Below are 21,991 nucleotides of genomic sequence, written 5' to 3' on the forward strand. Positions count from 1 at the left end.
GACTTGAATTTATGAAACGGCAAAGTCCTTTATCGTATGAGTTTTAGTTTTAATCTGAAGAATTTTATCTTTAATATTTTATATTATTATTTATTTAATACGCCACACAATATTGCCCCGTATTATTATCCATTTAGACACTATTTCGACACCTACAATTTATACTACGCTAACGCGAATTTTAGTGAAACTCGTTTTTTTGTGCCAAGTTGCTTAAAATATGTTTTTGTTTTTAATAAAATCGTGAAGATACATACAAAAGTAACGAAGTTACAAATTTATACAACGCTAACTAAAGGCAATTTTTTAAATCAATCGATTTATATTCCGCTAACAATTATTAGCGGAATGTGCGCACACTTTCGAGTTAGCATAGTATTGATTGTTGGTGTCGATTTGACAAATCCAATAACAACAAAGTCTTCGTTCATTATCTTTGATTTCATTTTACATTACATTACAACATTTCCATAGTTAATTGCGATTAAATTTATTTTTAGATAAATAAAAATAAGGCAATTAATTCGACCTCGATGACATTATGCGTATAAGATACTGAAATAATTAAAACAAAAAAATAAAATCGAAAATTTATTATAAAATTAATATAAATGATACATGTAAATAAAGATCATAAGTAGTTCAGATATGTAGAACTTGTGGACGGAATATTTGAACTATCAAGATAATTGGACGTTTATTTGATTGTGCCTTATTCTATAACTTAAAAGATTATACAATTGTAATGGAAATTCATTAAAACAATATAAATATAATAAATGTATAAAAAGATTAAAACAGTTAATAATACTTTCACAAAATGTTGGCAATCCTTATAATAATACAATCATTACAAAGCTTACAATATTTAAAGCTATATTAATTAAAATAATGAAATCGATAAGTAAATATCAAATATAATACCAGATCATTTTATGAGGTTCGTATAAACTAAAATGAAAGTTATACATGTAAATGAAAAAAGAATAGAAAAACTCTTACGACTTAAGCGAAAGCCATTAAATTATAACAGTCAATTAAGTGCCACTCAATCGCATATGCAGCAGTAGAATTGCGTATATTTTCACTCAGTCGCACAATTTTTATTCTAATTCTATTATAATATATAAAAATATAATGAATGGTTTTAATATAACTGTAACACCGAAATACCATTAACTTTATATAAAAATGTAAGCTTATTTTGTAAAAATACAGTGAACAATGGACGGACTTTTAAAACTATTTATTATCTATCTATCTGCCAGATTTGCTGTGTCTACGGAAACTAAAGAACATTGCAAAGTGCTTATAAGTCGAACGAATTTAAATTTCATAGTTTATAAGCTCGACTAGTTCCTTACTGATGTAATAAACTATTCAAGCTTATAAATTAGACTACGCTTTTAGACGACCTTAATCATAAGGTCGTCTATTTTTTTATTTATTTTCTAAAGATAAACTTTACTATAATATGTTGTCAGTTTCATATAAAAATACAATAATTAGTTTTTCAGTACAATTAAAATAATTAAAGAAATACTTAAAAATAAATTGGTGGCAATTATTATAGATTTTGTCAAATATTTAACTTCAATTAAAAAATCACCTCATTTTTGATTAATTTATACACTTTTACGCAGAAAATTGTAATAAGCTTAATAGTTACTACTTTTAAAGTAAATAAAAATTTACAATTCATAACAACTTATCAACTCCTAAGAATTAACTTAATTATATATGAATAAATCTATACAGTAAAGTATATCTTTATTATGGTATATCATTAAAATGAGGTGGAATTCTTAAGTATATAAGAACACTAGCGGGATCATTATTATATTGACAAAATTTGTTAGATTAATATAATGATACCCAAATATTTAATAAGGACACTTTGATTTAGCATTTTTATTTCAGCCCAAATTATAATTAAAAAAAAAAAAAATCTACTGACAGCTCCTTATTAGGCACAGAATAAAATTAAATGGCTCATCATTTTTTTTTTATTGAATACTTTAAAAATATAAAACACAAAAATTCTGGTTACCTTAACTGTCTTTTGATTTATTTTTATAAGTTTTTGTATTAATTGGATAGGGTCTCCTATTAGAAATATAAACTGTTATCATTACGCCTTCGACTCGTTTTCCAACTCGAAGCGTGCTTGGGACTCTTTAAAACGGTTGCGTTTTTTCAATTGTATATTCGCTTCAGTGAGGAATAAGGTTGCGGTGATGAGACATGCTACAACGCCCACGACACCGAGGCCGAACGACCACCCTAAAAAAATATAACACCAAAATATAATACAGCACTTGAATTTTATCTCAAATTAAAATAAAATAATGGTCTATTATTATTCAATTTAACATTTTAGTATCAGAACAGTTTATTTAAGATGTGAATATAAAAAAAAACAGATGGTATTTTGCGCATTTTATTCTTAATAACTTCTAAAAGTTCTTCAAAAGTCTTGAGTAATTTATAGAATAATTAATATCTTATGAAAGATAAAATTCTCAAGGGATAACATACATTATGTTTTTTTACAAGCCACAAGTCAAACTCATTCAATTACAACAAAGGTAGTCATTTTAAGAAACGGCCTTGCGCTGGAATATCCATATTGCCCTCAATTACACTTGCAAGTTGCAATCGACATAGATGTGATAATAACGAATACATTTGACCTATAATTTTACCGAGCATCCGTAATAATGAGTACTGTCTAATTTGACTATGAACAAAGCCGCGTCAAAAGTCTCGAATTATCTCTAAATTTCCCGAAAAAACGATAAAATATATTTACCTAAATAATTATTAGAATGATCGGGCATCCATCCATCAGTATTTCCGAGTGATGCAAAAACTATAACTGCTATAGCACCGCTTATTGCTGGAAAAATGGTTAACATAAATATTTATGTCAAATGTTGACTATTAAAAACGATAATACTAAATAAATTTATCTCACCTGCTCCTAACATTATGTATCCTATACCTTTAATTAATAGTACATATCTGTGTTGATTAGGACCACTACATAGGAAGAAGAATATGACTAATATTGTTGATATCAAGACTCCAATCAGACACAGCGTGAAAAAGAACTGAGTCGCTACCATAAATCCTGTAAAAGAAATAATTTAAATTATGATTAAAATAGGTAAGAAATAACCTAAACACAGGTTTATTTTGATCTGCCATTTTAACAAGGTTTAATGATTAGATTTGTACAATGCTTTACAATTGATTTCATGGCTACCAAATTGTGCGTTAGACTTAAAACGCTTCATAGAAAATGGATGGCGAAGGCAACTTTAACACGTATTTTACTGTACGACTAATTTGGACGCGCATTCGAAGCGAACGTAAGGTTTTTTAATTATGTTTACGAAACTTTTTTGTTTGAACTGAGTCTTTAATGTACCATAATCCGTTAATTATCATGAATACAAACCGGGCAGCAGGTATCCTCGTATCTTGTCATAGCCAGTTGTGAATGGATCGTAAACCCAACGACACCCGACAAAAAACCGTCTTTGATTCACATCTAGAGGATCCGGTAGAGATCTGAAGCAGTGACTCCATAAACCCAACCTACAAATAGTAAATAAGTACCGAACGAATTGACATAGAATGGTACATCTGAGTGGGAACTAAAAGTCCGTAACTGCATCACTTCCGGACTTCTCTTATTTAAAGCAAAAGGTTTGGAACGTATCGGACGCGATGCTCCTCTGCAGAGATTGTTAATGGTATTTGTAATATTAGTAAAAACGATTACTATTTAATGAATCTATGATATAGGAATATATGTATTTAAATCACCTGTCCATTTTAGCTCCTCGTATCCTGTTGTCGCTAACGAGCCAGTTGGGCGTGCCGAATGCCAATGCCACAGTCACAAGGGCAATTACAAAAACGACTATCCCACAATTACCAGCTAAGCTTCGTTTCTTCATTTTTTTCTGTAACAAATATTTTATTTGTACTCAAAAGAATAATGACCTCAATGTTCTAGATTTCCCATCGGTTGTCTTCCGCTAATATTAAACTTGACCTGTAATTAATTATAATGACGGAATATGCAATGTGAGTAATCAAAGGACGTTTCAAATTATATGAAGTGAAATAACCTCGCAGTAACACTAATGAACAAAAACTAGTTATCGTCGTATGACTGTATTCAGAATTTTATGAAGATATATATCAATATTATGTATTTAGTACATTATTATATTTGCGTTTATGGGTATTTTTTTGCAAGTTGGCATCTTCTATTATTACAAACAATACCAGTTGCTTCCGGCTCTATATACCTTTCTCAATAAACCCATTTAATGATAAAGTATATAATCTATCTACTCCTACCAATCTGTTTCAAATCGACCTGGTAGTTCCCATGAATATTGCGTTAAAATAAATAACCAACACTATACTAGAAAAGCTTTATATAAGTATTAAATTATCAAACCCGACTATGTATTTGAAGCATAAATTAAGAGACGATGATACACGTTTTAAAAATAATCAAAATATATTAAAGTATAATATAATTGTGTTTAAAGGTAGCGTAAAATAAAATATGAAATAAACTAGCTTTATATATTTCTAGTACATTTTTCAGACAATACTTTTTAAGCAATAATATAGTATACAAATTAATAAATATAATTAGTAAAAAACAACATGTTCATGCAAATTGAAAAATATAACTAGAGCAAACCAAAAGCCTTGGTACAGGCCATTAATGGTGCTAGGTTTAAAGGTAGTTATTTTACTTCAAAACCAAGGTTATGAGACTGCGATGAATAACAAACGTGAAAAGTTTCGCAATTCTTACGAAACGACTAGCAGTCATACATTTGTTACATACACAATGCTAAAAAGTTCACACGCGTTGTTTACTGTGGGAAATTTTAAATTTTTTATGCAAAAAAAATCTTATGAGCATAAAAATATACTTATTAAAATTAATATTAAACAATATATTTGACTTTTGTTACTAATACTTTTTTTACTAAAATGAATAAAATAATATAGGAAAAGAAGAAAAATTGTTCATTAGGACCGAAAATTTAAAAAAAAAAAAACGTAAATATTTGGTATTCAAAGCCAATTGAATTTATCATTTCTTTTAATGTTTTAATTATTAATTTAAATCTGAAAAAGTGCCAGGTTGCATAAAATGCAAGAATTTTTGAGTAGACTTTGCATTTGTTATTAATGTAGATGACACAGTCCAAGGACTAATCCTTGCGGAATATTTACTAGGACCTTTTTTTTTTTAGATAGGAGCACTATCGGTCATGTGTTTATTTATATAATTTCCTGATCAGCATTTTATATTGATGATGACTCTTATATAGTAAATAATAGACAGTGTTGTTGGTCTAGGTTAGTTTCTAACTGTATTTGTTAATATACTCTAAAAGAGTTGGAGGGACATGGCTTTACACAAACGTAACATACATTATTTTATTGTTCAATGTATTATACATATTTCTTTTTTCCTTGATATTTTTATTAAATCAAGAAGTAGTTATGTATGTATATTTTTATGACATTATTTTAGGACCTTTATTTACTGAGGTGAACTTACAATGATGATCGTAAAATGACATATACAATACTTATTATTTACCATGATATAAAATAAATAACTAACAACCAGCATCATTATGTGATCATCAAGAACTACTCTGAAAACCTAACACAATAAATTAACATTTTTATTAACATTAACATTAATTAAATAGTTTGCTCACTAAACTATTAGTACTAAGTATTATGTTGTTGTCTTATTAGAATGCAGTGTTGCTTATAATTAGGGCATCATTTAGTCTAGATCTTCTTTTGTTTATTAGCATGTACAATTGTAAGAATGTATGCTCTGTTAGCGACCTATGTAATAAATAAATAAATAAATAAATAAACATATCCAGGGTACCATATGAAACCTTAAAAAGGCAAAAATTCAGGTCAATAGATTTTCAATAATACTAAATATAACATAAAAAAGGCTGTTTTGTCATATAATAATTTAATAATTTTGTTAAAGAGGTAGTATTGCTACCTCAACTTTTTAGTTGTAAAGACTTATTTTCTATGCATTTCCAGATAACATTGTTTTTGCTCATGAGTCTAACAAACTAAATTATGTTACTACAATGACAATATATCACATGATATATTTTATTTTTGAAATGTTAGTAATAATCCATTTAGTTACTAGAAACAATTACAGTAACATCATGCCCAAAAATTTACTAACTTTATTAAATTTACTTCCATGACTAAATTGTATTTGATTTTCACATTTCCTTCTAGAAATAACTGTATTAATACAGAAGCCAAAGATTCCAATCAAATCGAAAATTTTTACAACATTTCTACATCACTTGTTAGCTGTTAATCAATATGTCAAATAATGCCACTGAAATTTAAACCAGTTGTATCCAACTGATTGAACTAAAATGATGAGTGGAATTTTCTAGTCACAATTAGATAAAAGAATATTTTAAGATTTTTATAAATTTTTTTTATAAGTTAAAGAAAAACTTTCTAATTCTTTAAACTTTAATTTTATTAGTTTGTTCAACATGTAGATTTTGATAACCAGCATAGAGGTCTTGCAATTGCCTTGCACAAGAGATATAGAAAACTGTGTGAAATTGCAGCTGAACTCTATTCCCTTACTCTTATAATATACAGAAAAAGTTCAGGTATGGTCCATCAACTTTATGATTTCCAAGTCACAGGAATTAAAGCTCTACCAAATTCCAAACATAAGGCTGCTACTACTACTACTGGAGTCATTCTTGAAAAGAAAACCCAGTGCGTGGTTTTGCAGCTATACAAGCTCATTACTAACAAGTGTTAGTTAAACTTTTTTTAAATAAATGTAATTTAAGATATGTAAAATATTTATTCTTAGTAAATACTAACTGACAACAACACTTAAATAACAAAACTTAAATAATACAAATAAAAGACATTACACAACAGATAGTTTGCTTTATGTATTTTTACTTTATAGTTATTTTTAAAATTCATTTGAAACTTGTCCTCAAACAACAACAAAATTAAGAATGTACAAGTTTTATAAATACTTAAATAAATTATATACTCACTTGGTTTAATACTTAGACTTCTTTCAGTGTAAAATTCAACTGTTGTAATATTCAATACACTTTAATAAAAACTTTATTTTTGAAGTTACACGAACACCACATTAATTTAAAAATAAGTATGTTAACTTGTAAACTGTAAGATTAAACTTGTTGTTAAACTATTAACGAAACGATATTACAACTTTGTTTCATGAAATATTTTATATTGTATAATGTATTATGTTAACATACAGTCATACAATGCAACTAAAATAAGTTGTAGCGTAGGGTGGAGTCAAGTCAGTTAGTTTGGTTTGGTTGACTTGACTGTCAAATGTGTATGTAATTAAAATTTTTAAGTTAAACGTCACAAATTGACATTTACTCAACCATAGACATCTACTACGTAGCTATGAAAGTTGAATTTTAAAATAAGAATACATATTAACATAAGACATATTAAAACGAAATGGTTTATTTTTAAATGATTATGTTATTTGCAACATTCTGTTCTAGAACATGATGTTTTCAGCATATATAAATCTTTTATGGCTAATATTGATTAAACTTTTTTCTTTTTCCAGTGTTTTTTGAGCCTACAGATCGAAGAAAAGCTATAAAAGCTCTATCAAGCAATCATCGTGTTAAATACGCTTCACCAAATATAATGGAGCTTCGAGCAATGGCTGACTTTTTAAAACCAAAAAACAATATAACGAAAAGTAATGATCTAGAGGAAATTATTAATCTCTCGAAAATTGTGTTAGAATTTGTCGATTTATTACTGGTTACAAGAGGCTCAGCAGGTGTAGTCACCATCAAATCTGTAAACGAAATCACCAATTTGTCGCCAATTAACTCTCATGAGTTTGAGGTTCGACTGTATTCAGCAGAAGTTTTAAACCACATTGAAAACGTTTCTGGGGCAGGTGATTGTTTTTCAAGTGGATTTATTTATGGTGTTATTTTAGGCTTGGATGAATGTAAAAGCATTTCTTTTGGTTTTAGTGCTGCGAAAGAGGCATTGCTCAGCAAAAGAACTGTGCCCTGTACATTTAATAAACATAATTATAATGAAACAATTAAATATAGTGCTTGGTCCTTCTAGATTAAATAATTATATTCTTAAGTATCTTCTTTGTGTTTATAATTATGAATAACAATTTCGTAATTTATATGACTGTATAAATTAGTATAAAATATAACCTCAGATAAATCGTCTTCTCATATTCTCACCATTGTCGCCATCGCCACTCTTGTTGCAAATAATTTTGTAACAGCTTTTAATTTTCTAACTGCCGAGCAAAGACCTTGTTCTAATAAGAAGGCTTGGAGCTTTTTTTCCAACAAACTTTTCCAGTGATCAGAAGGCAGAATTTGATTCAACTCATACAATTTCTTCACGTTTTATTTTACCGAGGAGCACGAGATTATTTAAAAGAAAAGCGTATGAAATTCAATAGAGCTCCTCTCTTTATCCACTGCATCGGTTTAAATGCATAAGTTCTATCTATTAGATCATCTTGGCTAAAATATTCCAACCTCATAAATTACAGTACTACTGTTATAAAAGCAAAAGTTTGTGAGGATGTTTTGATGTTTGTTATTCTTTCAGGAATTTCTACTGAATGCATTTTGTCGAAACTTTGCAATAATATAGCTTATAGATCAGAACACATAGGCTATAATTTAGCGATATGTGTTAAGTGAATCTATACTAATATTATAAAGGGGTAATATCCGGAACCAATTCCGAAACAAAATTCTGGTAGATATCTACATAATGGTATAGAGATTATATAATGTTGTTGTTATTGTTAATAAATTGCACCGCGCGAAGCCGAGGCGGGTCGCTAGTTTATTACAAAACAAATTAAAACTTTACAATAATACTATATACATAATAGTGCATTGAAATGAAATTATTCTATTGTAGGCATTGCAAAAATTGCATGTAATTTGCTTGAACATATTTTTAGTCTACATAATCTATACCTACTTATAAAATCGTTGGCCCTGAGTGAATTTATCAACGCATGGCCCAATCTACTGAGTTTAGAATTGACATTTATAACATTGATTTATTTTATAATATAAGCATCCGCTACAAAATGTTTTTTTTTTTTTGACACTGAAAACTATCTGGGTGGACAGCGAACTTTGTATAAATTTTAAAGGGCGGGTAGCTAGTAAAGTAACTTTATATTGTTCCATTTAAATAATAATAAAAAACAATGATAAGCAAATTGTTTAAAAAAAACAGAGTATAATATTCGCTTCGATGAACAAAAACAAAGTCCACATCGAGTTTGACGACGAAGACTCATAAGTATGTTAACGTATATATTCGGTTTATATAAGGTTTACATCATTGAATTTGTAGTTCATTTTAGTAAGTAATATATTTTATCACTCAGTAAATTACATAAAAAAATACAAATCTTATATTTTAATTAGTCATAACATTGTCAAACAGATTTAATTTCAGATATTATATTACACACATTGCTTTTTACCTATTTCTTCGTTCAGAGGTAATTGTTATACTTATTCACTCACTAGTGTATTCAGTGCTGAATACCTACATTGTTTTGTTTATTTTGTTCCACTGAAAAGATGACTGCATATTTTGGTGTTCATATAAATAATCAATATATTTTATGTATATATATTAGGGGCTAATAATAATCACAAGCAGTAAAGGTAAAACAACAACAGTATTACACAATAAAGAATAAATTGTATTTGAACTTACACACTGTAAACATATATCTTATTGTTATTATTAAACTGTATTTAACTGTCAAACTATATTTACTTACACATAACCTTGTAATATAAACAATTATACAAATGTAAAATGGACATAAGTACAAAAATACTGTAACACAATGTAAAATACTATATTTTGAGAAAATATTAAAAATAGAAAGAACTGAGCATTAGGTTTTTAAGTATTTTGTATTAAGCACACATTGCAATTTTGAAGCATGCTAAATGTTATTAATATTATTTGTTGTATATTAAAGCACAAAGATAATAAAATGTGCGTAAAAGTAAATGCATATTATAGGATGGTACATATTGTAATATTTTTTTTTAAACTAAAAATTGTTGCAATGATTTTAAATAAATATGTTACTTTTAATGCATGGTTAGGCATTATAATTTTTATAAACTTCATTTTTTATATTACTTGTCAAAGTCAAAGTAACTAATTTTACTTAAACCTGAATGGTTATTGGTCTATAGCAGTTTATGCTGTAATAGGTAACCAATGAGTATTCAGTATTTGTCAGATAACTAAATAAACTGGTAGTTAGACTGATATTTCATAAGTTTAAATAAGCAAACAATTTTTATATTTATGAAATATCAGTGTCACATATTAAAGATATAAAATATATATATAGAAAAGATGATTTTTCAAAATTGACAAATGTACTATTTGTCTGTAATTTGATTAAATTATAATGCTGTGATTATTGCAAAAACTATTTTTTATACAACTTTAATAAAGGAGGGACTTTATTTAAGTAAGGAAATTTCTTTAGATACTTAATGTACAACAAATTCTTAAAATGAGATTCATAGATTGGACGGAATCTGTTATAATAGTTGCAACAACAGTTATTAAAATCTAAAATTATTTTTTTCTTCAAATAGAAACCAACTTAAGATATTTAAATATCAGTGTGGCCTGGGTAGGCTACTTTTCTCTCACGCATACTGTAAGAGGATGGATCTCTACTTTGCATCTCATGCAATCTCTTGTACTTTCGTACTCTGGCTTCAATGAGAAATAATATGCCAGCTGGAAAGAGAAAGATGACCCCAACAACTCCGAGGGCAAATGACCAGCCAAGATCATTGTGTTCCCAATTAGGCATCCAGTCCCGTCCATCACCTCTAGCTCCAAATGTGACCACTGATATGATTCCCGAGAAGCCTAAAGTTTAAAAATGCATCATTGTAACATGATATATTTATTTAAATATATTTTAAGTGTTATAATTTATACTTTACCTCCAATAACAAGAATTGTGCCAAAAGTTACCAGTAAAGTAACATAATTATCATCATCTTCATCTTTTTTCATATACAAATATGATATGAAAAGTGATATTAAAACACAACACATAGATATTGTGAAAAAGAATTGTGTAGCAATAAAAAAGCCTGGTAGTAGTATGTCATGGATTATGTAATATTCTTCTTCAAAAATCCACCAACAGCCTTTAAAAACTGTGTCATACCAATGATGAATTTCTTCAAACCCATTGAAGCAAACTTCCCACAAACCTGTAACCAATTAAAAAATGTGCCCATTTTACTCACTGTATAAGTGTAGGACAGAAGATCGTTTATTGTGCTTACCTATTTTAATAAATTTAGGATTTTTCAACTTCCCATCAGTAACTAACCAGTATGGACTAACAAAAGCTATGGTTATCAATAAAGATGCTAATCCAAAGAAACTAAGAGCAAACAACCCAGTTTTAGACTTAGATACCATAGTGGTGATGTTAAAGTTAACTCATGAAACTATTTCAGCACAATAAAACAATAAATAACAAAAAAAATATAAATGGGTGTGTACTTCGATTTAAATCTATAGTACCAATCGTATCCACTATCCAGTGCAACAACTACCAAACAAATTTGACAACTTGACAACTGTCAATTTCTCTCGGACAGAGTAAAGATATTGCTTCATACAATCTATTACAAATAACAAGCTCTAGTTTTTGCTTCATAGTTTCTTCCATAATGTTTACCAATGGAATCCTATATTTTGTTGAGAAGTAATTTACCCTCATGTTGTTTTGTTTCTTTAATTTTTTTTAATTATACAAGGTAATTTGACGTATTCCTGTTAGGAGGTAATAAGGATGATTATTTTCGATAATTTTAACCCCCATATGCATTGTTATTAAATAAAAAAATAAATTTAAATAAAAGTGTCAGATGAACCACCTGCCCGTTTGCCATCTATAGAAATAAAATAACAGCTGATATTTGCTAATAAATAACGTATATTGTATAATCAAAACAAAAAAAATGTTTCTGAAATGTTAGTAAAATATCTATAATATCTATAATAGTAAAATTAAGTTATCTGCAGAAAAAATAGGTACATTATTATTATTGTCATTTGACATCTAATAACTATTCGTTAATGTAAAATTGTCAATGTGACAGACGACTGTGTTTGTTGTATTAATTTTTATGTTGTAAGAATTAAGACATGATGAAGTAAAATGTTAATCATCTATTTATATATTATTGATTTCATTTAAAATACCATAATGCTAAAACAACGAAACACGATTTTAAGAAGATTATATCAATATGACCCATGCTTTTGGAAGACCATGCGATCAAATTTTTCTTCTCATGAAGATAATTTAATTTATTTATGTAAATATCTTAGGATAAGTGAAAGTAAAGCTAAATATTTACAAATAAGACATCCTGCTATAAAGAAATTAGATGTTGATCAAATCAAAAACGTAGTAGGTACATTGTATGATCTAGGGTTTAATAGCAAAGTCATTTTAGATCAACCATCGCTCTGCAGTATACTGCCAATCACCTTGAAATATCGATTTACAGTATTAGAAGAATGCGGACTAAACAATATATCAACTCAATATTTAGTTTCATATTTGACATTAGTAAAACGAAAAACAATAGGGGAACTAAAACAATCTGGTATGATACCTCAGGCATTTAATATTGAAAACAGACTCGCAAGTTATATGAGCCAATGGCCCTCATCTCTGACCACTCTGGTTTATGGAGATGTTGAGAAATTTACTTTACATTCATTAAGGATAAAAATTATACAGAGATATCTTGAGCTTATGTTAGATCTAAACCCGGATGAATTTATCAGAGGAATAGATACATATCCAACAATACGACATCGTCCACTTCAATCAATCAATGAAACTCTGAATATTTTGCTCAGTGAAATACTATTTCCAATTAAAAAAATTAAATCTAACTTGTATTTAGTACATGCCGATCCAGAAAACTTGAAGAACATACTATATAACTTCAGATCCATTGGAGGAATAGATATAAAAGAAATATTAAGAATGTATCCTAAGCTAGCTGTAATAAAGTTTTCTACCTTACTGGATATAAGAAAAACTTTGGAAGAATATGGAATAAGTAAAGAGGCACAAATGAGGTGCTTTCAAATATATACACTAAGTCCTGCTACAATTAAAGAAAGATTAGAAGAAGCTAAAACTATACCAGAGTTTAATACATTTTATGGCCACCCTAGATTTTTGAAAATGATCTACTATAACAAGACAGCAACAAAAAGACTGATGAAATTATACAGTAACAACAAGAAATGCTTGAGCCTCAATATACTTTCTGGCAGCTCTGCACATTATGAAATTTTTGAGAAAGCACCAGGTGATAGATTGGGAAAAGGCAAAGATTTAGTCTTTTGTATAAGCAAGTCACTAGGTAATTCATTTAATATTACTGATATACGTAATATAATCAAACGGCATCCATTTTGGATTAATATACCACTCATTCAAGTTAAATATGTTTATGAACAGCTGAGTGTGGATTTTTCTGTTAATGATATTTATGAAAATATCCCTATTTTGTTGTATCCTTGGAATAGAATAAGAGAATCATTAAAACTACTAGAACCAAGTGAAAAGCAAAATAAGTGGTTAGCCTCATTGCCTTACGAACAAATAGATTTAACTATGCTAAGCCAATCACAAAAACTTAGTCTCATATTGTATTTGCTTGAAAAAAATCATTATTTTACTGGAAATGGTGTGTGGTCTGAAGAAAAACATAAAAATATAGTTGATTTAACCAAACCACCTGAACCAAATCAATTAGTACAATAATAATAAATAAAAATTATTTGAATATCAATGTTGTTTTTATTATAATTCTAATGCTCTTTATATTTCCCTGAGTTACACAATGTCATAAGTCATGCCATTTAAAATGGTAAATAAAAAAAAGTATATATATATTTTTTATTATACACTAACCATACCGACACAGGCAGTAAATAGTATGACTAGCTAGGCTTGAATTATTTCTTCAGTGAAATATTTGCAAAAATATTTCTTTTGTTAAAATTCTGCATCTTGGCTATAAAGCTAAATATGAAAACATGAGTAACCAACAATCACAAAAAATTTCGATTTCGAGTAAATTTTATCATGGCAAAGTTCATTATTGTATCTCTGATCCATCCCCCAAATGAAAAAGACAATCGCGGCCCCTGCCCCTTACAATCCTGCTATTCCCAGCCTTGTTAATAGCTGTGGGAACAGTGGGGCAAGGTGTGCTAAGAATCCCTGACAGAGATCGTGTTACCACCCACGACCTCTGGCCCAGGCAACATAGAACACTCGCACACTGCGGACCGACGAAAAGATCATAGAACTGGAAGAAGCACTGAGCAGGTTACACTGGGATATTGGATTGTCTGAAGTCCAAAGAGAGGGAGAGGACACGATAATCTTGAAGTCCGATAACTTGCTTTATTTCCCGGACACAAATTGTCCCAAGGTGGTGGGTTTATAGTCCACAAGTCCCTCGTGAATAACGTACTGTAAATCAAGAGTGTGTCAACTAGGGTGGACTTAAAGTGTCTATGAGAACCATGTCGGTCCGACCTCAGGATCAGAACTCGAAACGTATACAACTAAAGCGAGGCGTCAGACAGGTCGTAATGTCTCCGACACTGTTTACCGCTGCTTTGGAGGATGTCTTCAAGCTTCTGGACTGGAAAGGATTTGGTATCAACATCAATGGTGAGGACACATGTTCACTTCGATATTTGCCGATAACACAGTAGTAATAGCTGAGACCTTGAAGGTCCTCGGCAGTTTGCTTTAGACCTCAGTAGTCTTTCAACAAATAGGTCTAGAAATGAATATGGACAAGACGAAAATTATGTCGAACGTTGCTGCTGCACCCATTCAAGTACAGGTTGGAAAGCTCGACGATGTAGACAATTATTCACCTACGATAGACCATCTAACTAGGTCCAACTTTGAGAAAGAGATGAATCGCTGAATTCAACTAGGCTGGGCAAGAATTGGAAAGCTATGTTACAACTTCTTATCCCAATAACCACAGTGTCCCAAGTCGAACGTCTTCGACCAGTATGTGCTAGTGATGACTTACGTAACAGACGTAGTCGCTTACTCATAAGAAGGCTCAAAGTTACACAAAGAGTTATGAAGAGGGTTATGCTCAAAGTTTACTTACGAGACCGAGTCCGTAATGAAAGTGAAGTATTAACTAAAGTGGCAGTGAACGACTTTAGCTAGAACTTTAGACTTTAGCTAGAAGTTCTCGAGTGGCGGACACGAAACGTAAAACATAACGTGGGCAGGCCCCCGACTACTGGCAATCTGGTGAGGTTCGTGGAAAATTACTGGATGCGAGTAGCGCAAGACACAAGACCGGCTTTTGTCTTTGGCTGAGATGACGATCATAATTATGGCGATATCACTGTTCTCTTTGTCTCATTCGTGGAGAATATAAAATTGTTCATTGACAGAGTTCACAAAAGCAGCGAAAGAGCTAGCCTAATGGCCTGTCCAATACTAATATCAGAAATTTCATAAGACCTAGTCTATTCGGCGTTTTAATAACTTATTGAGTATTCAACATGCACCGTATTCAATATTACTAATACTTACAAATTTACTAATATTTACTTATTTATGATGTGTTATTTTATACAAAAATTACCAATAATGATATTCGTCAAAGTAGCAAAATTATATATTCTCTACTTGTCGTTTTTTTTTATACATATTATCTATTATCAAGTCTCTTTATAATTAAAAATAATTAATTATTATTCATGTTTTTTAAGTAGTGACAAAGTTAACAGCAATAACTTTTAATGAAACGATTTTCCGAATATTGCTGTTCGATTATCGTGTATTATTTAATCTGATAAATTAATTATTTACATTTTTATTATTATTATTATATTTTTTATTGGGCTCATTGTTTAAATATAATATTGTGTTGGCACATCAAAAAATATAATTTAAATTGTATACTAGCGACATCAGCTGTTGTTTATTGATTTTTAACAATTTTTGTATTTTGTTGAAATCTGACAGTTCTTTACTTCTTTGCCAACGCACGCGACTGGCAATACCATAATTATATGTAGGGAAAAATGGCGACTTTACTACCTCGTTCTTTTGGACTTGCTGAAACTGTATTTATAAAAAATGGAAAAAAGGTAAGTCATTAGTTATATTATGTTTCAAATTTTGGGTAACAATTAACATACATATTTTTTAAATCAATGAAATAAGTAATTCACACGACAATTATATGTCGTTATGTCTTACGTCTTAGAGATTACACTTATATAGTGTTTTATACACAGAAAGTCCCGCTAATTTTAAATTTTACGGATTCTCTTTTGTTACGTAAAAATAAATATGTACTTGATGTCTTCTATTTATATAATTATAAATTTGACCTTGTCATTTTCAGCTCACAGACCTTACGTCATCTAGACAATGTTTATTTTTTTATATAAGATTATAACAGTCGTAATCTGATAAAAAAATCTTGACAATGAATCTTCAAATCTGCAATAATAATGCGCAATCTAAGTTGTTTGATTTATTTATATCAGTAAAAGTTTTTTTTACACTTTATCTTTAATTTATGGACAGTTCTGTAAACTTCTCATTAACTTTAATTTGGTAGTTATTTTTATTAATAATTTACATATCAATCTTACTTATTAACATGATACAGATTCTGCCTAACATAAGTTCCTAAATTAAATTGGGTTTGTCCATAATGTAATGATATTAGTACATATGTTTAAATGTATCAGCATTCAGAATATTTAGTATATCAGTCTTCAAAAACAATGTTAACTATAAATCAAAAAAAAATAGTGTCATTATTCTAAAATAACATAATGCCTTTGCAGTATTTATAATACAAAAACATTTTTTTCTTCATTTTTAAGCCTTTAAAAACCAAAGACATTAAATTTTGGGCACATTTTGCTTATGAAAACTTTTATTAAACATGAGAAATTATCACTGAATGGATTTTAATAATACTATCATACATCTGATGTAGTAACAAAAATAAGATTTTTATACACATTAAAAAAAAAAAATTGTACACATTAAATTAAAAAGAATGTAAAAATAATATCTTTGTATCGACAAATATAAGATACTCAAACAACAGATTTTATAATTGAATAAATGTTTCCTAACACTAAATTTAAAAAAATTTTTAGCTGTTGGCAGCATCAACTTCCAACAACCTACCATCCAAGCAGCAAGTTAGAAACCTGAATGTTCATGAGTATGTCAGTTACACATTGCTCAGAGATCATGGCATTCCTGTGCCTAAATTTAACATTGCTAAGACCAAGGACGAGGCAGTCAAGTATGCCCAAGAACTTAACACCAAAGACATTGTATTAAAAGCGCAGGTAATCTTAAAGAAATGTTATTCATTTAAATTGATTCTTTGTATACTTTCACATATTACCTACATATTCTTGAAGTAGAAGCTGATTAAGAAAAATGTACTTAAACTTGGTTTTGAATCTGTATCAGATAAATATTGTTTATCGGTTATAATTTTTAGGTTCTTGCTGGAGGTAGAGGAAAGGGTGCATTTAAAAATGGCCTGCAAGGGGGTGTACGAATGGTTGACAAGTAAGCAAAATACTTAACCAACCATTTCTATCATTTCATTTATAGTCAGTTATTTTATTATGTAATAAAAAAAAAATCTATTACCCAAATAAAACTTTTACTAATTAATATGAATATATTTACTTATTTTGTAGACCCGAAGTAGCTGGAGAGATTGTGGGTAAAATGCTTCAGCAATATTTGGTGACAAAGCAAACGGGTGCAGCAGGGAGGATCTGTAACATGGTTATGGTTACAGAGAGGAAGTTTCCCCGACGAGAGTTTTATGTTGCTATAATGATGGAGCGAAGTTTCAATGTATGTAATTTACCTTGTATTTCATCTTTGGCAATATTCATTTTTATTTTATGCAAAGAAACTTAATTATAGTTAAATGATTGTATTGAAATTATCATATATTTTTAAGATGTGAGGCAATTGAAAATAACCATACATCTTTATAAGCACTTGAAATGTTCTGTTTATTACAATACTTTAAAATTGAAAAAATATAAAAGTCACCAATCAAAGAAAGATATAATTCATTGTAGAGCATCATAAAATTGTCCTTTTTAATGCTACTTATTGATTTTGTTAGTATATTGTGTTAGTATGACTATATAAATTGAGGTGTGTAAATACTTATACATCTATGATAAATATATTGAGGTAAAATGTTCTATTTACTTTGTAATTTACAAATTTAATATATGTTCATGATTGGAACTTCATTTCCACTATATAACATATGTACATTATTTATAGTATGCAATTAAAATAATAACTCAAGCATTTATGTTATAGATGTTTGTTTGTTTTAATTGTCGATCAATGAAGCAAATTGTTCATTGTTTAAGATCTTCAATAACAATTAACTTTGATCATGCACGGTATGTATTAATCAATTATAGTAAAGTACTTGTTAGCTATTCCATCACAAAATATTATTCAATCTGTATGTATGTGTCAATATAATTTATATTATTATGTACAGATAGTTTTACATGCTTAATAAATATCATACTTAGCGCTCAAAGGATATTATCGTGACCTGCATGTCACCTTTTTAACAAGAGAAATCTTTTGCCCAGCATTAGGGTCTACAGTGCTACTTATTATTAGTAAGATTCCAATTTAGTTAAGATAATAAACTAAATTATATTTTAGGGTCCTGTTATCATAGCATCGTCCCAAGGTGGTGTAAACATTGAGGATGTGGCCGCCGAGAACCCAGATGCAATTACATATGAACCAATTGACATTGTTACTGGTATTACTGACGAGCAAGTCGCACGCGTGGTTGAAAAGGTAACCATAATTAAAACATTTTACGTACATAATGCTAAACATTTTACTGCTGGCTGCTGTTATTTACTTAAACTTAGACTTTACATCCATTATTATATTTTAAAGAGATCAATTATTTTAGATTGGTCTACAAGAGCGTTCCAGTGAAGCCTGTGACATGATTAAGAAAATGTATGATTTGTTCTTAAAGAAAGACGCTCTGTTGATTGAAGTAAATCCTTACGCCGAAGATGCCATTACAGGGCAATGTAAGCAGATACAGATAAAATGATCTTATATAATTTATATGGTTTCATTTCTATATCAAGCAATGTTACTATCAAAAATAATTTTCCAGTCTTCTGCTTGGATGCAAAATTCCGATTCGACGACAACGCCCAGTTTAGACAAAAGGAATTGTTTCAATTGAGGGACACCACTCAAGAAGACGCTAAAGAAATTGAAGCTGCCAAGTTTGACCTCAACTACATTGCACTTGATGGTAAGTTATTAAATAGATTATTAAATGCATTTTTAAATGTTATATTATTGTATAAAATGTTTATCTGAAAAAGCTTAATGTTTTTCAGAGATTTGAAGCTAAGCAGATGCAAATGAAAATTAAAGTCGGCTATAGCTCTAGGTGTAATATTCACATAAACAATAAAATTAACATTATTATTATTAATTTATGAATTTAAGGAAACATCGGATGCATGGTAAACGGTGCAGGGCTGGCAATGGCCACCATGGATATCATTAAGCTGTATGGAGGGGACCCCGCCAACTTTCTTGATGTTGGAGGCGGAGCTACTGCGCAAGCCGTAGCGGTACTGACTAATTGTATACTTTTTTATATTTAAAGCAGATGCAACCATATTAACAATATGGCTATATCTCAATCTTATGAAGTTTAAGCAAATAAGTATATTAAATCATATTATAATATAAAAACGATTGATAATCGTAATTTCTGTAATGAGGGTTGAATTTAATAAATTACATTGTGTTGCTGATTACAGTTCCCGCAAATGTCGTTAGCTGTTATATTCAATATTTTCTAGTAGTACAAACAATTCATGACTACATAAAACCTACCTTGTTTCTAGGAAGCATTCAAGATTATCTTATCAGACCCGAAAGTAACAGCTATCTTGGTGAACATCTTCGGAGGTATTATGCGCTGTGACGTCATTGCGGAGGGTATTATCAACGCCGCTAAAAACCTCAACATTCAAATTCCTGTGATTGTTCGTCTTCAGGTAAATAAAATATTCATTTATAAAGGCTGATTTATATATTTTTAATATAGTATATGACCACAGCATCAATGTTCATATCATAATTATTTCAAAGCTTTGGGTTGAAATTTAATGTATCTTCTAGATACTATGGTATATTGTACAAAATCGAAATTAGCTATCATTATGGTTATAGACTTTGTATATAAGTTGATTTGTAATACGAGTAGCAATTAACGATCCATTACTGATAATACACTTCATGCTTCCATTATTTACGCATCAATTAGACTTTGGTCTCATATAGATTGTTTATAATTACCAACGAGAATAAACTTACTGTATTATCATTTTATATTTTTGATACCTCATATAATAGTTGTGTCAAAAATGTGGATATAACAGGGTACAAAAGTGAATGAAGCGAGAAAACTGATCGCAGACTCCGGTTTGCGCATCGTGCCTCGCGACGACTTGGACGAGGCGGCCAAGCTCGTGGTGCAGCTCTCCGAGATTGTGGCGCTCGCCAAGAAGGCCGGCGTCGAGGTCAAGTTCGACATCCCCAAATATATGCTCGAAAAGTAAACAGTATTGTCGCCGTAGTCGGTGAATCTACTCATACTGCGTCGATTGGTGCACAGATTACGCGTGACTAAGAAATAATTCTAGAACAATGTTACATTATTAAAGAATTTAATGCAATATCAAATATTGCTACGCGTATCGTGTTATATATAACTACCCAAATTATCTCCAACCTAATTTAAATAATTTGTGATAACTTAAAACAACTACTTATTTGGCATTCGATGCGAACATTTTCAATGTGACATATTTTATTGAAATTTCCATAAATCTGTGCACTAATTTATGTAATAGAAAGTAGAATTATTTAATTACATCCTATTAATCTCATATTTAAACTTCCTTCGAATAATATCACCGAACAAGTTTGTTCTGAATAAATTAGTAACATCTTATTAGCCATTAATAATTTTGGTTTACATGAGCTGTGTTATTTATTCATATTAGTGACATGTAGATAGTAGAAACAAAATGTTTCATTTATTTTTTTAATTGATGTATTTATTGCATATTTTATTGTATTAAAGTTAATTCAACCTTTCAACATATTAAGTTTCCATTATCTTTATAATGAAAATATTTACACTTAGAAAATAAGTGCACGATGTTCTTTAAAATGTAGTTAATTTATTAAAATACCAAACAATTGTAATTTTAAAACACATATTTTTTGTTCTCAGCAAACTTGCATCTTTCACAATTTTATTTATTGCGTTCATTAGACTAAGTAATCACACTCATTATTGAGCTTATTGTTGTAATTGTATCTGCCAATATTAATCATACATTATTTTCGATTCATTTATATTTTTCGAAGCTTATTTAGCATTCTTAAACGTTTATAGTATTGTTGTTACCCTCTATTGTAAGTTATTAACCTTTAATAAAAATGACATTTACTTTATGAATGTAGTTTTATCTGTAAAATACTGAATCATTAATTTATAGGACCCTTCATTTAGTGTGTCCTCGAACGTGTATCAGCGCAATAATCGTGTGTTAGTACAAAATGTACTACATATTATGTTCCTTTGTATATAATGAACTGACC

General features: G+C 29.4%; 5 protein-coding genes and 1 pseudogene across 5 annotated transcripts in view; 4 read left to right on the forward strand and 2 right to left on the reverse strand.

Annotated features, from left to right (window-relative positions):
* Window positions 1-9,179, forward strand: part of LOC125070771 (pseudouridine-metabolizing bifunctional protein C1861.05) — a 155,241-nt gene extending 146,062 nt beyond the window's left edge. Inside the window, exon 11 of the mRNA XM_047680732.1 lies at window positions 7,703-9,179. Coding sequence (XP_047536688.1) covers window positions 7,703-8,226 — 524 coding nt within the window. The 3' untranslated portion in view covers window positions 8,227-9,179. The remainder of the gene's footprint in view (window positions 1-7,702) is intronic.
* On the reverse strand, window positions 579-7,440 carry LOC125070801. Its single transcript, XM_047680782.1, has 6 exons — window positions 7,140-7,440; window positions 3,835-3,974; window positions 3,464-3,603; window positions 2,978-3,133; window positions 2,813-2,899; window positions 579-2,283 (listed from the first exon to the last, which is right to left on the reverse strand). The coding sequence occupies exons 2-6, from the start codon at window positions 3,966-3,968 to the stop codon at window positions 2,132-2,134; spliced, it is 669 nt and encodes a 222-aa protein (XP_047536738.1). The 5' UTR covers window positions 3,969-3,974; window positions 7,140-7,440; the 3' UTR covers window positions 579-2,131.
* A 408-nt stretch (window positions 9,180-9,587) lies between the features above and the next one.
* LOC125070794 lies at window positions 9,588-11,785 on the reverse strand. The gene is made up of 3 exons (XM_047680769.1): window positions 11,496-11,785; window positions 11,145-11,420; window positions 9,588-11,067 (listed from the first exon to the last, which is right to left on the reverse strand). The coding sequence occupies exons 1-3, from the start codon at window positions 11,632-11,634 to the stop codon at window positions 10,802-10,804; spliced, it is 681 nt and encodes a 226-aa protein (XP_047536725.1). The 5' UTR covers window positions 11,635-11,785; the 3' UTR covers window positions 9,588-10,801.
* Window positions 11,786-12,319: 534 nt separating this feature from the next.
* Window positions 12,320-14,035, forward strand: LOC125071897 (transcription termination factor 5, mitochondrial-like). The gene has a single exon (XM_047682325.1). It carries the CDS (start codon window positions 12,428-12,430, stop codon window positions 14,009-14,011), a length of 1,584 nt encoding a protein of 527 aa, XP_047538281.1. The 5' UTR covers window positions 12,320-12,427; the 3' UTR covers window positions 14,012-14,035.
* Window positions 14,036-14,781: 746 nt separating this feature from the next.
* Window positions 14,782-15,610, forward strand: LOC125069228 (annotated as a pseudogene).
* Window positions 15,611-16,250: 640 nt separating this feature from the next.
* On the forward strand, window positions 16,251-20,941 carry LOC125070520 (succinate--CoA ligase [ADP-forming] subunit beta, mitochondrial). Its single transcript, XM_047680421.1, has 10 exons — window positions 16,251-16,389; window positions 17,422-17,619; window positions 17,778-17,848; window positions 17,983-18,145; window positions 18,995-19,135; window positions 19,257-19,383; window positions 19,473-19,616; window positions 19,817-19,944; window positions 20,224-20,376; window positions 20,761-20,941. The coding sequence occupies exons 1-10, from the start codon at window positions 16,324-16,326 to the stop codon at window positions 20,938-20,940; spliced, it is 1,371 nt and encodes a 456-aa protein (XP_047536377.1). The 5' UTR covers window positions 16,251-16,323; the 3' UTR covers window position 20,941.
* Window positions 20,942-21,991: the final 1,050 nt, after the last annotated feature.

This window comes from Vanessa atalanta, chromosome 2, assembly GCF_905147765.1.
Source record: "Vanessa atalanta chromosome 2, ilVanAtal1.2, whole genome shotgun sequence".
In the NCBI taxonomy this organism is placed as follows: Eukaryota; Metazoa; Arthropoda; class Insecta; order Lepidoptera; family Nymphalidae; genus Vanessa; species Vanessa atalanta.

Coding starts and splice junctions, on each gene's coding strand:
- LOC125070801 (XM_047680782.1), bottom strand. CDS start 3,968: ATGAAGAAACGAAGCTTAGCTGGTAATTGTGGGATAGTCGTTTTTGTA. Junction 3,604..3,834: donor CGAGGAGCTAAAATGGACAG/GTGATTTAAATA, acceptor TACTATTTGTAG/GTTGGGTTTATGGAGTCACT. Junction 3,134..3,463: donor ACGAGGATACCTGCTGCCCG/GTTTGTATTCAT, acceptor TTTCTTTTACAG/GATTTATGGTAGCGACTCAG.
- LOC125070794 (XM_047680769.1), bottom strand. CDS start 11,634: ATGGTATCTAAGTCTAAAACTGGGTTGTTTGCTCTTAGTTTCTTTGGA. Junction 11,421..11,495: donor TCCTAAATTTATTAAAATAG/GTAAGCACAATA, acceptor AATTGGTTACAG/GTTTGTGGGAAGTTTGCTTC. Junction 11,068..11,144: donor CACAATTCTTGTTATTGGAG/GTAAAGTATAAA, acceptor TTTAAACTTTAG/GCTTCTCGGGAATCATATCA.
- LOC125071897 (XM_047682325.1), top strand. CDS start 12,428: ATGCTAAAACAACGAAACACGATTTTAAGAAGATTATATCAATATGAC.
- LOC125070520 (XM_047680421.1), top strand. CDS start 16,324: ATGGCGACTTTACTACCTCGTTCTTTTGGACTTGCTGAAACTGTATTT. Junction 16,390..17,421: donor TTATAAAAAATGGAAAAAAG/GTAAGTCATTAG, acceptor AAAAATTTTTAG/CTGTTGGCAGCATCAACTTC. Junction 17,849..17,982: donor GGTGTACGAATGGTTGACAA/GTAAGCAAAATA, acceptor CTTATTTTGTAG/ACCCGAAGTAGCTGGAGAGA.